The following is a 15339-nucleotide window of genomic DNA, read 5'->3' on the forward strand; positions in this document are numbered from 1 at the left end:
TTATCCCCCAAGATTCAGCATCCCTTCCACCCCTTCCACCCTCTCACTCGTCTTCCAAAATCACCTTATTCTGGGGGCCTAACCGTGTGCAGTTTGTGTGGTAAGAATTTTGACGGATTTGTTTATAATTGTTTTGATTGTGAGTTCGATCTGCACATCACTTGTGCTTTGCTTCAATCATCCATTGCTGTAAATTTTCCTAATTCTTTGCACCCCCATCCTTTACACTTCATTCAAAATCATAACAAGCAAGTCGAGCCTGATTGCCCGGGGTGTCGGAAACCAATATCTGGTCCATTTTACCACTGTTCAGATTGCACTTATCCTAAATTGTTTAACCTTCGTAAGGAATGTGCTGAGCTACCCCTTGAGATTAATCACCCCTGTGACCGTAAGCATCCTCTTACTCTCTTGTCACAACCGCCTACTCATCCCCAGAGATGTAGTTGCTCTTTGTGCAGAATCCAATGGAAGGGGTTTGTTTATTCCTGCTCTGTATGCAACTTTGATCTTTCACTTGATGATTTGCTTTTTTCACCACCAACAATCACAGTTGCAAGTCATGAACACGCGTGGATGGTTGTTTCTAGAAAAATGTCGTTTGTTTGTGATTTTTGTGGCACTGACGGAGATCACTCCCCGTATTTGTACCCTAAAGTTAAACTTTGCCTTCACACTACCCAGTTCAATCTAGGCTTAGTATAAAAATTGCCCCCTAAATTATATTCATTTTCTCAGATGGGTATCTAAACCTTTTTTTTGTCAAATTGAGTACTTACAGTAATTTTTTCCCGCATTGGTACGCTGTTAGTTCTCCCTTAGTCAACCATTAGTCAACATTAATGATGATGTGGCCCAATAAGTAATAAGCACGTGGAAAAAAAAGCCACATAAGTAAACCATCTCATTCTTTGTATAAAAAAAGTCACATAAGTAAATCATCTCATAATTAAAAATAATATTAAGAAATATTTTCACACCCTGTTCCTCTCCCACGGTCCCCCACCATCCTCACCCAACCCTTTCCCTCTGCTAACCCTTCAATTATATTTTCATAAAAAAAAATTTCCTCCTTTCTTTCTTTAACATTGATTCTTTGTCTCACAATTCCCTTTAAATCCATCCACCACATGTTTGGGAAAATGACCCTCAAAAAAATAAATTTTGAGCCTGAAATTGGTGTTTTCCTTTTCATGTATTGGATTTGCTTTCTTATAGTAGGATTGTAAGTTTGTGGGTGAAGGTTTTGTATTTGTTAGTTTGATTTAGTGGACTCTTAATTTTATTTATGGCCTTCTTCCAATTCAGAATTTTGTTTGTACTCTGAAACTCTAAAGTGCAAATAACCAAATTAAGTATCTTTAATGTACCAATTGCCTTGTGTCTTTTACAGAAAAATAATTTTTTTTTATTTTTTTTAATTTTGCCACATGTCTATTGGTGATTGAGCCACATCATCATTGACCAAGGTTGATTAACGGCTGACTAACGAAGGACTAACGAGGTACAAATGTAAGAAAAAATATAGTTTAGATACTCAAATTGATCAAAAAAAATGTTTGGGTACTTATTTAAGCAAATGAGTATATTTTAAAGGACAATTTTAATATTAAGCCTTCAACCTATAAATAGATTTATTTATAATTAATTTAATTTAATATGATCTGATTCAAATTAATTGTTAAACACATTTAATGATTTAAATTTTAGTCACAAATGACAAACTTCTACAACATAGTTTTTTAGTTCAAATTGGTATTTTCAAATAACTAAGTATTAATTTAGATAAAAAAATCAAATTCAGGTATTAATTTAAATCAAGAAGCTAAGCTTAGGTACTTAGTTGGACCAAAATACCAAATGGAACTTTGAATTCATGTTCAAGTACCTAATTGAAAAAAAAAACCTTAGGTATCAATTTGAACTCTGAAGCTAAGTTCAAGTACCAAAATGTATATTTCCCTTACTTTTCCAATAACCATTGAATGCTCTCATTTTTATCTACCAGATCGGAGCAAACACTAATTATTGACAGAAAATAACAATTCTAGTGATTATGTTGAAAGTAAAACTTAATTTTCTGTCACCGACAATCACAATCCTTTTTGCATTATTTCTCAATTTTTAGTTCATAAACGATCAAGAATACCTTTTTTTTTACAGTGATTATGTTGAGATTTCCTATAAAATTCTCTTTTTATTTGCAAGGAATCTACAACTCTAGTGTGAATCAGGGAAGCATGCAGGCGTGGGAAGCTATCAGCTCTGATAAACTCAACTCCCACCGCCTCTTCCATAGGATCCAACATATGAATAACTATTCCTAAAACGAGGTCAGCCATGCCAATTCCATTAAAAAGAGGCCTAAGCTAAGCTACCAAGCAAAGAGGAAGAAGAAGAGATGGTTTCAGGGTGAGGCATGTGCTCCAAAAGGGTAGCGGTGGATGCAAGGCATCACATGCTGGGAAGGTTGGCTTCCATATTGGCCAAAGAGTTGCTGAATGGTCAAAAAGTAGTGGTGGTGAGATGTAAAGAGATATGCATGTGGGGTGGATTGGTTAGCCAGAAGATGAATCTCATGAGGTTTCTTAGGAAGCGTATGAACACTAAGCCTTCTCATGGTCTCATCCAGTTTCCTGCTCCTCTAACATCCTCTGGCGTACCATTCGTGGGTGTGTTTTTCTTTTTGAGAGATTTTTTTTCCCTTTTAGTGTGTTTTCATAGTTCTTTATTTGGTCTGTGAATGAAAAGGATGGACATTTCTGGGTTTTTGATGCTTGGTAATTTAGGAAGCCTTTATTATAAACTTTTTGAGAGATTTTTTTCCATTTATTTGCAGTTCTATGATTTGGATATTGGAATAAATATTGCAAAAGAACCAAAGGAATCTGTGTGTTTAGTTATGTTTGATATCAAAATTAATAATGAGAGCTTGCTATTGATTTTTCTTATTAGAGATCTGTGTGTTTTGTTATAGTTGGTTATTGGTAAAATGTAGGGACGAAGTGAAAGAGAGTAGAATGAGTGTGCTTGAGGTTATTATTGTTGGATTGAGAGAAAACTAATAGCTGACAAGGTCTATGAATCTTATGGTGCAAAGGCAATGCGTTTGGCTTCAGCATATATGAAGTGAAGTATATAACTGGGCTTCATTTTGACTTTCCTTATGGTAATTGATATTCGCTTTGATTGCAGGATGATTCCTCGCAAAGACTAAGCATGGAGTGGCAGCTTTCGTTTGAAATTGAAGGCTTACGATGGGAATCCTGCACCATATGATAAGACTAAGAGAATGGTTATTCCTGATGCTCTCAAGTTTTGTAGTAGTTGGTTTCTTTCGTGAAATTTAGAATTTGGTTTTCTTATTTGCTTCTGTGGATAGTTAGTCATGCTCAATGTTTTTATTGTTCTTTCGTTTTTTTTAAATTAGGGTTCTGAGGTTTCAGAAAGGACACAAATTGGTGGAGAAAATAGCATTACCCGGGAGTAAATATGAAATATAACATTGAACGCTTTTATGTAGGTTATCCAACATGCTGAATGCTTAGGACTTGGTTTGGAGCTTTAGGAACTACTGATGAAGAAGTTTATGAAGACATCAAAAGAGTCATTTCATTGGTTTGGCAGTTCTAGGACTGGGTTGTCCTTTACTCAGAGCCAGAGCAGGTAGGTTCTGTTTTTACTCGGCTGTTTGTGATTGATGTTTGTCGCACCTTTTCCCCTCTCTTTTTGTAACTGTATTGTAGCTTTGGGTCAGTGGTTGTGCTATGAATTTAGTAATATCAAACTGTTGTGTCTGGTCAACATTGCAGACTCCTCGAATTGTCTCCTTACCGTCTGAGTCTTACAACCTACCAAGACAACACCGAACCAAACCTTCCGCATATAGAAGAAAAACATTCCTTGCAATAAAATTAAAACTGATACAAAAACCACAACATCCATAGGGAAGCATCAAAAAGATAACCACAATGACACTTGCGAACACCACAGCTCATGACACAAATCGAAAAAGAGATCAACTTCAAGACATCATCTCATGTTGTCAATTTGTGAGCATCCCTTAGAAATTAAATAAACACCATAAAAGAAGCATCCAACAAATTGGCAGCAATGCAGTAACTGCAAACCTATTGCCTCCGTGACTCTTTAATTACAACCCCAAATATCATATGCCAAAACAAGGAGCAACATCAAAACCTTCATAATTAAACACTCTTGAAAGTTGCCTACACACCCTCTTTACTCATCCTTAGGTTAAAACATGTTCTTATCACCCCTAAACACCACCAGTCAAAATCATAGCTTACTCGAGTTGAAAACACCTTTTAGTTGAAGAGAAGACAATCGAAATCATCCTTAACCCACCAACCCTTATCCAACATCGATCAAGAGGACATTAAACATGATTCCATAATAAGCTTGTTAAAATCCCTCAAGAAAGGAAAGCCGGATCAGCAGCATTCAACAGTGTTCCTCATCAGTTATGGCCGTCGATGATGAACCTTAACCCCCTCAGCCTTTCGAGTTCACATCCTGATTTCGCTTGGATTTCGTTTCGATGATAGTTTTTAGAGACGACTTGTGTTCGGTGACATTCTTTAGTTCTGGAGTTCTCTACTAATCAATTACATTCGTTCTAATGTTCTTTCTAGGAAAATCTTGTCATATACATGCTCAACCATTAGGGAATTTAACTTTGTTGCCTAATTTCTTTTTGTTGATGTTCTCAATTCTTTTCATATTTTTTAAAAATCATATATATATATATAGGTTATAACAATGTGGCATAGCTTTTGAATCTTTATTTGTCACTATAATAATATTTCACATGTTGATTATATTTAAAAAATTAATTCAAGATAAATTCCTTATAAATATTGTCATGTAATTGTTGATGCTCTAAATGTTGATATGCATGAATATATTAAATATGTACTAAAAATAAAAAATTAAAATTAATTATAAGAAATGTAAACTATAAAGAAAATTGAAGCAAATATATACTAAAATTTTCAACTTAAAATATATATTTTAAACTTAAAATATATATTTAAAACTTAAAGTATATTATTAAAGACGCATTTTAATAAAGATTGATTAAAGTAAATATATTTCAAATTCTTAATTAATTTAAACAAAACTCAATTATAAAAAAAATTATTATTTTCTTTTTCAAACTCTAACAAATTTATGGGAAAATTGAATGTTCCATATTCTTATCCTTAGAATGGAAATGCTGGGCTATTATGGGAAAAGAAATATTGACAAATAGTCTCACAAGTATACGACGAAAATGATTCTTCTCTTTAAGGACAAAAGCAAGACCTAAGAAAGTATACCACAAAGGGTAGAGTAAAGTGAAGCAAACTCAAGGGTTTTCTTGTAATGGGAATGAGTGAGTGTGAGAGTAGGACAGAGGGGGAGACCATGGAACTTCAACATTTCAGTCATCCACATCCTTTGGTCTTCTTCAAATGTCAAGACTGTTGCAAGCGAAGAAGTAGACCCAGAAGCAGCTCTTTGCCTTGGGTGTGAGAAACCTGTAGAGGGCTGGAGCTATGGTTGCAATCAATGTGAGTTTTATCTTCACAAGGGATGTGCTGAGTTAGAGTTAGCCCCTAAGATTCAGCATCCCTTCCACCCCAAACACCCTCTCACTCTTCTGCCAAATTCAGATCGTTATATGTCAGGAATTTGCGATTTGTGTGGTAAGAAATTTGGGGGATTTGTTTATAATTGTAGTGATTGTAGTTTCGATCTGCACATCAATTGTGCTTTGCTTCAATCATCCATTGCTGCAAATTTTCCTAATTCTTTGCACCCCCATCCTTTGTTCTTCATTCAAAATCATAACAACGAAATCGAGCCTCATTGCTCCGGATGTCAGAAACCAATATCTGGTCCAATTTACCACTGCTCAGATTGCACATATACTATTTTTAACCTTCATAAGGAATGTGCTGAACTACCCCTTGAGATTAATCACCCCTATGACCGTAAGCATCCTCTTACTCTCTTGCCACAACCGCCTACTCATCCCCAGAAATGTAGTTGCTATTTGTGCAGAATCCAATGGAAGGGGTTTGTTTATTCCTGCTCTTTATGCAACTTTGATCTTTCACTTGATGATTTTCTTTTTTCACCACCAACAATCACAGTTGCAAGTCATGAACACCCGTGGATGCTTGTATCTAGAAAAATGTCGTTTGTTTGTGATTTTTGTGGCACTGACGGGGATCACTCCCCTTATCACTGTGATACCTGTGTGCTTTTTGTCCACAAGAATTGCATTTCATTGCCACGCCACATCATGATAACACGACATAGTCACACGATTTCTCTTTCCTATTCTCTTCGACAAATTCAAGTTGAGGATTGGATGTGCAAAATTTGTTACACGGAAGTTGATATAAACTATGGCCATTACTGTTGTCCTGCTTCTTGTTGCCGTTATATTGCTCATGTACGTTGTGCAACTGATAAAGCAATTTGGGATGGAAGAATTATGCTGGAAGGCTATGATGAGAGGTCCGAGGAAGTGGTAGATGAACCTTGGAATTTGATTACTGATGTTGTTGAACAAATCCGTATTGGGGAGCTAATGGTGGCAAGTGAGATCAAGCATTCCTATCATGATCATAATTTAAGACTCACTTTTAGTGGGAAGACCAAAGATGATGATAGTCAGTGCGATGGGTGCATAAGACCTATATCAACTCCTTTTTATAGTTGTGAGCAATGCAAGTTCTTTCTCCACAAAGATTGCGCTGAATTGCCTAAAGAAATGCCACACCCATTTCACAAGCATTTGCTTACTCTCTCAAACTCAGACGATGAGTACGGTTATTCACAGTGCGATGCTTGTGGTTGTGTGTATCAAGGATTTAGGTACAGATGCTACGAAGGAGATTGCAGCTTCCAAATTGACATTCAATGTATGTTATTGTCGGACACCTTGAAGCACCCAAGTCATGAGCATTCACTCTTTCTTTTCCACGACAAAGAGGGAACGAGTTGCAGTGCTTGTTTCAGAGAACTACCATCATGGGATGTTGCATATAGATGCATGAGGCGCTGTGATTTCAGTTTAGATGTAGGTTGTGCAACACTACCACTCACTGCTTGGTACAAGTATGACAGGCATCCTCTTATTTTGACTTATTCTGATGATTCTGAGCCTTCTCAATTTTACTGTGATCTCTGCGAGAAAGAAAGAGAGCCAAATGATTGGTTTTACTACTGTGCTGATTGTGATAACTCTCTTCATCTCAATTGTGCTATTGGGGATCTCCCATATATGAAGCTTGGGAACAAATTGAAAGACTATAGCCATGAACATCTATTAACTGTTGTGAAAAACATCTGGAATTGCCCTCCATGTATAGTATGTGGTGAGGTTTGCAATGGGCAGGCCCTAGAATGTAAAGAATCCGAATGCAACTTTACCGTCCACTGGTATTGCCTTTGGAATCTCCCTGAAGCATTTGAATGATATTCCACTCAAGTTTAAGAAACAGAGAAGGCGCAACATCACAGGTGTGTGGTGTTGTGTGGAAGGGTGTAGGAGATTTGGTAAAAATGGGTGATGGCCTTAGTTGTTGTAATCTGCATGATGTGATGTTAATGGTGATTGTTTGAACAGTAGAAGGTTGTGTTAGATGAAACATGATTTGTAACCACACATCTTTATCTTTCACGTTTCTATTTGCTTCTTATGCTTTTAACTTTTATTTAAAATTATTTTAGATCTTTTATATCTTTTTCTAAAATTTGGAATTCAGCCTTGCAAATTTGATTCTTACATCAGATTTTACTATTCACAACTTAGAAAAGACTAAATTCAATTTAGGCAAAATGTCCCTTTTTTCTCTTTGCCCTCAAAATATTAAAAATAAAAAATCCCTTTTCTTTTGGTTAGTTTTTTAACTTTTAATTTTTATCAGATGATCCGGAACTAAGTGAAAAAATTAACGAGCTATTTATTTTGATGATGTGTGTACAAAGCCCAAATTTACCCCAGCCCAACAAACTAAATTAAACCCAAAAACAGCAAGCCCAAACCCAATACATCAATTACCCTAGCCCATGTTCAAAAAAAAAAAAGAAGAACAAGTAGCAGCAACCCTAGGTGCGCCGCACCTAGGGTCTTCAGCCACCAACCCTCTGCCACCGATACCACCGGCCACCTGCTACAGCCGCACCTGCCCTCCACTTGCACTGTCATCTACAAGAAGAAAAGACTGCAACAAATAATAAAAAAATCTTGTAAAATGACCAAGCATAAACCGATGTAAAGGGGGGTACCATACTTTATGTTGGTAAAATGGGGGGTTTTCTTTTGATTTTGTAAGAACATTTTAGCAAAAAAAATATAAAACAGATTCAAAAAACAAACGAATAGATTCACACCAAGGTGGTTTTCGCTTATATTTCTTTTCTTTTATTACTTATTTATTTCTATTATTTTTTCCCCAAAAAAAGAGTTCATATTCGTGCAAAAAAGAAAATATAAAAAATTACCTTTTTTGAAATTTCCGGCCACCCTGTACGGTGGCCGGCGCGACGCCGGAGCGGTGGGCCTTGCCGGAATCTAGACTTAACCTAGAGAGAAATTTTTTCTTTCTTCTGTTTTTTCTTTTCTTTTCAATGCTCAAATGATTTTTTTTCCCAAAACATGATTTTTATACCCCTGTGAAACGGCGCCGTTTTTGGTCAGCTCCAAAACACCCAAAACGACGTCGTTTTACTCCCAAACCCGCGCGCGAAACCCGAACCGCTACAGGATCCGCGTGTTTTCTGAATTTTGAGATATTTTCCGTTTTGGTCCTTCCGTATTTTCTTTTTTTTTTAATGCAGTTTACTTTTATTTGCAATTTTGACCCAATTATTTTTCTTTTATTTCGATTTGGTCTCTGTTGGAACGACGTCATTTTGGCGGAAAGGTTAAATTCCTTTTTAGTCCCTCCATGTTACATGTGCGTTCAGAACAGTTCTTTTCCTTTAATTTATTTATGATTTAACCCCAAATTTTATTTAAAATTTCAATTCGATCCTTTTTCGTTATTTTGGTTATTTTATTAATAAATCTATTATGATTATTATTATTATTTTATTTTTTTATTTCCTCATATATATATATACATATATTTGCAATTTCTAATTTTGTTATATATATATGTGCATGCGTGCATTTTCATATTATACGTACATATTTTTATAATTTATTTATATATATATATACATACTTATATATATTTTTTATATTTTATGATTTTTATATACATTTTGTATACATATACACGCATATACATATATATAACTTTATAATTTATTTGTATGTATATATATACTCATATTTTTATATATATGTTTTTAATTTACAAACACGTATACATATATCTATATACCTATTTTATTTTCTTAAATGCATATATATACATATATATACATCTTTTTATTTTTTTAATTTTATTCATTCTCTTTATTTATTTATTTATTTATTTATTTATGTTTTCATTAGTGTTTTAAAAGAATGTTTTAACCTTACTTGTTCATATATTTGTTATTTTGTATGTTATTAATTTGTCTCTTTTATTCATTCATTTTATTATTATTGCTCGCATTATTTTTATATTATCGCATTCAATATTGCTTTGTATGCATATTAACCTCGTGTTTTATTTCTACCACTAATTTATTTTGATGCATAAGTTTCGACTTTCAAAATAGCATTTCGTGTTTAGATTCGAGAATATCGTACCCTAACTTACTGGGTTTCGATTTTCACGATAAATCTAAATGCACTAATCTTTTCAAACTCAAGTTTTAAATGATCTCGAGATTTGAAAATATCGTGTCCTAACTTACTGGGCGTGATACCCTTTTCTAAACCCGAGATAATTAAATGTCTTTTTAAATAAGTAATTTTTTCGGCATGTATTCTCGTATCGGGAACTCAATACGTTGTGTCCTAACGTATTGGATATGACGTGTCGTTTTCTCGAAATGAGGATTTTTCTAAAATAATAATAATAAAGGCAATATTTTCCGTTTGGAAGTTCGAGGAAACGTGCCCTAATGTGTTGGGTTTCAATTTTTCTCGTTTGACCAAATAGCCAAATATCCTTTTAAAAATTTCAAAATAAGGCAATACTTTACGTTTGGAAATTCGAGAAAATGTACACTAATGTGTTGGGTTTCGATTTTCCTCGTTTGACCAAATAGTTAAATATCCTTTTAAATCTTAATCCATGTCATTCAAGTTTTTTTCGGATCGTATTTTAAATCTCTTTAAAGTTTTCAGTTTTTCAACACTAAGACATTAAGTAATCAACTAGGTACCAATTTTAGGCGTATCAAGGGTGCTAATCCTTCCTCGTGCGTAACCGACTCCCGAACCCATTTTTTTTGAATTTCGTGGACCAAACTTGTTGTTTTAATAAAATCAAATCATTTATTAAAAACAACTACTTTTCGAGGTGATCCGATCACACCTCATCAAAAAAGATCGGTGGCGACTCCCATTTTCGTTTTCATTTATGCTAACCATTTTTATTAAAATATTTTAATTTCGAATTTATTTTGAAGTGAGCAATTGATCAATTAAATCCAATCCAAAGATTTAACAAACTCTTTTACGAATCAAAATAGAACCAAATTCTCTATAAAATCAATATAATCAAATTAATCATGAACAATTTCCTGCTCTACCTATGATTGAATTACTAAATAATCTTGGTAAAAAATACTAAATAATTTTTTTTGTAAATATAACGTTAATATTAATTTTTCCTTTCACTCATAGATATGACAAGATTCGCTATTTGAAATTGAATAACATCGATTCAAATTAATTCTTAAATACATTTAACTTTTAATCCTTAGAATTAAATCCTTAATTTATGTATAGTTCATATATTAACAATAAAATTTAACTTTTAATAAATATTATATTATGATACATTGTTGATGTGGGTAAAAGAATATGTAAAAATAAATTTTATAAAAAAAATACTAAAAAACAAATGAATCTTTATACTAATAGTAAAAAATTTAATTTTTAATAATTTTAAACTGATATTAAACTATTTCATATCTTCCAATCAATTAAGTAGATATGTTTCTTTAGTAGTTTCTAGTTATGTATTTCACCTACAACTTATGAATGATGCATTTCTAATTAATTGGATTTGGTCACAACTGTACTGATATCGATTATTCAACTAAAAATTGATGATTTGATTGGTTTAATCGCTAATTCGATTGTTATAGTATTAATCTAAAATAGTCAAAAAAATGAGTCGAACCTCGATTAAGGTTTTTTTTGGCTTGGACCGGGTTCGTATTTGCTAAAAAAAACATTTTCTTGTTGTTTTTCATTAGTTTGTTGTCATTTCACTATTATGTTGTTATTGTTTGGATATTGTATAACTCTTATTTTATTGTCAATTTTGCTACTATTTTAGAGACATTTGCTTGTCAAGTTGCACCTATCTTCGTTTTATTTAAGTAAAAACATTTTTATTTTAATTTATTTTCAATTTGTTAGGAAACATTTATTTTAATGTTTTAAGTGTATTTGGTGTATTATATTTTTAAAATTTTTTATATAAAAATAAAATACGGATGAGCCAGACCAAACCTATCAATTGGGCCTAAAATTTTATTAAGGCCTGACCTAATTTGACCCATAGACAACTCTATTTTAAACCATCTTCTTTGTTGACTTAGGCAAGTAAAGGGATTTATTTAAGCGAGGAGATAGAAAGAAAAAAAATCCGACAAACAAAATAAAAAATCTTTGTTGAAAAGAGAAACATAATATAAAGAATATAAATACGAAATTCACTTGTGAATATGACAAAATTCGCTATATGAAATTGAAAGTCGATTAATTTGATTTTGGATTTCCAAAATGAAAGCAAATTTACCGGACCTACAACATACTTGACAAAACTAAAATCAACCTGTTGAATTGCTTTAGTCAGTTTGACCCGACTATTGCACACCCTTAGTTTTGCTTCCGGAATGTATGTATACTTGTTAACATCGGGACTGGTATCATTCGAACGAAACATGGAGAGCAAGCAACGAAATTTTTCGAAGAAAAGTGTCCTCTCCTACTTCCTTCTTCCTCGTACTTTCTGATGTTTCTTTCTTCTTGCTTTCTTTATTTGCTTAATTATATCTGTAACTATGCTTAGAATTTTGAAAATTGGGCAAAGCATCAATATATTCCTTTCTTTATGAAGACCAAAACCAACACCCAAGAAAAGAATCTACTAACCATGAGGCCTGGAATAATTTTATTTTTGTTCTTCTTCTAAATAATTTCACAATATCTGAGAGTTGGAAAGAAAGAGAGATGGAAATTCAACATTTCGGCCATCACCATCCTTTGGTCTTCATCCAAGCTCACAGTGTTGCAAGCAAAGTAGCTCTTTGCCTTGTGTGTGAGAAACCTGTAGTGGGCTGGAGCTATGGCTGCAATCAATGTGAGTTTTATCTTCACAAGGGATGTGCTGAGTTAGAGTTAGCCCCCAAGATTCAGCATCCCTTCCACCCCAAACACCCTCTCACTCTTTTTCCAGAATCACCTTTTTCTGGGGGCAGAAATTGGTGCCGTTTCTTTTGGAAGGACTTTGGAGGATTTTTTTATAAGTGTAATTATTGTAGTTTCGCTCTGCACATCAATTGTGCTTTGCTTCAATCATCCATTGCTGCAAATTTTCCTAATTCTTTGCACCCCCATCCTTTGTTATTCATTCAAAATCATAACAACGAAGTCAAGTCTCATTGCTCCGGATGTCAGAAACCAATATCTGGTCCAATTTACCACTGCTCAGATTGCACAGATTTTAACCTTCATAAGGAATGTGCTGAACTACCCCTTGAGATTAATCACCCCTACGATCGTAAGCATCCTCTTACTCTCTTGTCACAACCGCCTACTCATCCCCAGAAATGTAGTTGTTCTTTGTGCAAAATCCGATGGAAGGGGTTTGTTTATTCCTGCTCTCTTTGCAACTTTGATCTTTCGCTTGCTGATTTCCTTTTTCCAGCACTAAAAATCACGGTGGCAAGTCATGAACACCCGTGGATGCTTATATCTAGAAAAATGTCGTTTGTTTGTGATTTTTGTGGCACTGACGGAGATCACTCCCTCTATTTCTGTGCTACATGTCACCTCCTTGTCCACAAGAATTGCATTTCATTGCCACGCCACATCATGATAACACGACATCGTCACACGATTTCTCTTTCCTATTCTCTTCGACAAAATCAAGTTGAGGATTGGATGTGAAAAATTTGTTACGAGGAAGTTGATATAAGGTATGGCAGTTACCGTTGTCCTGCTTCTCGTTGCCGTTATATTGCTCATGTACGTTGTGCAACTGATAGAGAAATTTGGGGTGGAACAATTATGCCGGAAGGCTATGATGAGAGGTCTGAGGAAGTGGTGGATGAACCTTCGAATTTGATTACTGATGTTGTTGAACAAATTCGTATTGGAGAGCTAATGGTAGCAAGTGAGATCAAGTATTCCTATCATGATTATAATTTAAGACTCACTTTTAGTGGGAAGACCAAAGATGATTGTTGACACCATTTTTTTGATAAAAACGGGGTCGACTTGGATTTAAAAAAAAATGAAAACGGGAGTCGCCACCAATCTTTTTTGATGAGGTGTGATCGGGTCACCTCGTAAAACGGTTGTTTTTAATAAACGATTTAGATTTTATTAAAACAACGATTTTTGTCTACGAAATTCAGAAAAATGGGTTCGGGAGTCGGTTACGCACGAGGAAGGATTAGCACCCTCGATGCGCCCAAAATTGGTACCTAGTTGATTAATTAGTGTCTTAGTGTCGAAAATTGAAAATTTGAAGAGTTTTAAAAAATACGATCCTTAAAAGAAACTCTGATAACGTGAATTGAAACATAAGATTCTCTTGTTCCGAAGGAATATCACATCCAGCACGTTAGGACACGATACTCTAAACCATCGAAACCAAGATCACCTTATAGTTTAATGAAACCATACCTTGAAGCTTTAAGAGGATATTTGGCTATTTAGTCAAACGAGAAATCGAAACCCAGTACGTTAGGGCACGTTTTCTCGAGTTTCCAAACGCGAAATATTGCCTTAATTTAAAACTTTTCTTTTTTTGAATAGTTGCGAGTACAATACTCGAACGAGATGGATTTGTTTTATTTAGAAAAAAAAAATGATAAAGCAATCTAAGTTGGATAACTATGTTGATGCTTAATTTACAATACAAGGACGTGAACTAACAATGCAATAATAATCGCAGAGTAATGATACATGAATAAGATTACACCAATGGCACACACAATGAAAATAATCACTCAACATACATTATTTAAACATTGGTATTAATAAACAAAGATGAATAAATTAAATAACATATATGTAACTTCAAAATGAGTAGTATAAAGTAAATTAGAATAAATAAATGTAAGATAATTTTTTAAAAGATAATAAATGAGTCTTAAATAAATAAAAGAAATTTTGAAAAGAAAAAAAATCAATCATATACAAAACAATTTAAAAATATTATATATGACAAATTTTAAGATAAATAATAATATATATGCACATATGAAAGCATAAAAAGAATATATAAGAATTCTTGGAATGGATAATAAATAAATTAAGACAAATAGCAAAGTCGAATAAAAGGTACCAAACAATTTTAAAATAATTAACATATAATACATCTTAAAGGAGATAGTATATATATAAAAATATGGAATGTCATATAGAAAAGAAATTTTAAGATAATACACATAAACAAAAATGGTTTAATATAAATAATACGTAAAAATAAAATGAAATAAAACTATTTAAATGAAATAATATATATAAAAAATTACACAGTTTAGAAAGCAAATAAAAATGAAATCAAAACAAACAAAACTAATAATAATAAACAAAAGCAATTTAAAAGAAAAAAAGAAATTAAAGAACCAAGGATGAAACTGGAAACGAACAAAAATCTGGGGGGTCGAAACTGTAAATAAATGAAACAGGCTGCAAGGGACTGAACTGAAACACGCTCGAAGCGTGAGGGATCTATAGGGAAATATTCCCCAGACCTAAACGCAGTGAGAGTCTGCGCATGGTCTAAGGACCAGATTGAAACAGACACAGAATTCGCAGCCCCAAATTAAAAAAATAAAAGGTCAGATTGCGCTTCAGTGCAAGATGGAGGGACCAAATGCGCAAATTACCCTTAGGGCAAGAATGCGCAGATCTCTTCCCCTAAACGGCGCCGTTTTGTTTTTATTATTTAAACAAAGAAAAATTTAGAA

The 15339-nt window shown here is 33.6% G+C and overlaps 2 protein-coding genes and 1 long non-coding RNA gene across 5 annotated transcripts; 2 read left to right on the top strand and 1 right to left on the bottom strand.

Moving 5' to 3' along the window:
* The first annotated feature begins 1988 nt into the window (after window positions 1-1988).
* Window positions 1989-7757, top strand: LOC107927742 (uncharacterized). 3 transcript variants are annotated; one of them, XM_041088095.1, is made up of 4 exons: window positions 1989-2672; window positions 3196-3295; window positions 3524-3666; window positions 5230-7757. In XM_041088095.1, the coding sequence occupies exon 4, from the start codon at window positions 5687-5689 to the stop codon at window positions 7493-7495; it is 1809 nt and encodes a 602-aa protein (XP_040944029.1). In that variant the 5' UTR covers window positions 1989-2672; window positions 3196-3295; window positions 3524-3666; window positions 5230-5686; the 3' UTR covers window positions 7496-7757. The 3 variants fall into 3 exon arrangements, with proteins under 3 accessions (XP_040944029.1, XP_040944030.1, XP_040944027.1); XM_041088096.1 differs by having other exon boundaries at window positions 3431-7757; XM_041088093.1 differs by having other exon boundaries at window positions 3524-7757.
* Window positions 7758-7962: 205 nt separating this feature from the next.
* Window positions 7963-8659, bottom strand: LOC121214443 (uncharacterized). The gene is made up of 2 exons (XR_005910054.1): window positions 8524-8659; window positions 7963-8243 (listed from the first exon to the last, which is right to left on the bottom strand). It is a non-coding gene; the product is annotated as an uncharacterized lncRNA (long non-coding RNA).
* A 3708-nt stretch (window positions 8660-12367) lies between these two features.
* Window positions 12368-13606, top strand: LOC107927695 (uncharacterized). The gene is made up of 2 exons (XM_041089414.1): window positions 12368-13129; window positions 13322-13606. Exons 1-2 carry the CDS (start codon window positions 12368-12370, stop codon window positions 13604-13606), a joined length of 1047 nt encoding a protein of 348 aa, XP_040945348.1.
* Window positions 13607-15339: the final 1733 nt, after the last annotated feature.

Source organism: Gossypium hirsutum, chromosome D02 (genome assembly GCF_007990345.1).
Source record: "Gossypium hirsutum isolate 1008001.06 chromosome D02, Gossypium_hirsutum_v2.1, whole genome shotgun sequence".
Classification (NCBI taxonomy): domain Eukaryota; kingdom Viridiplantae; phylum Streptophyta; class Magnoliopsida; order Malvales; family Malvaceae; genus Gossypium; species Gossypium hirsutum.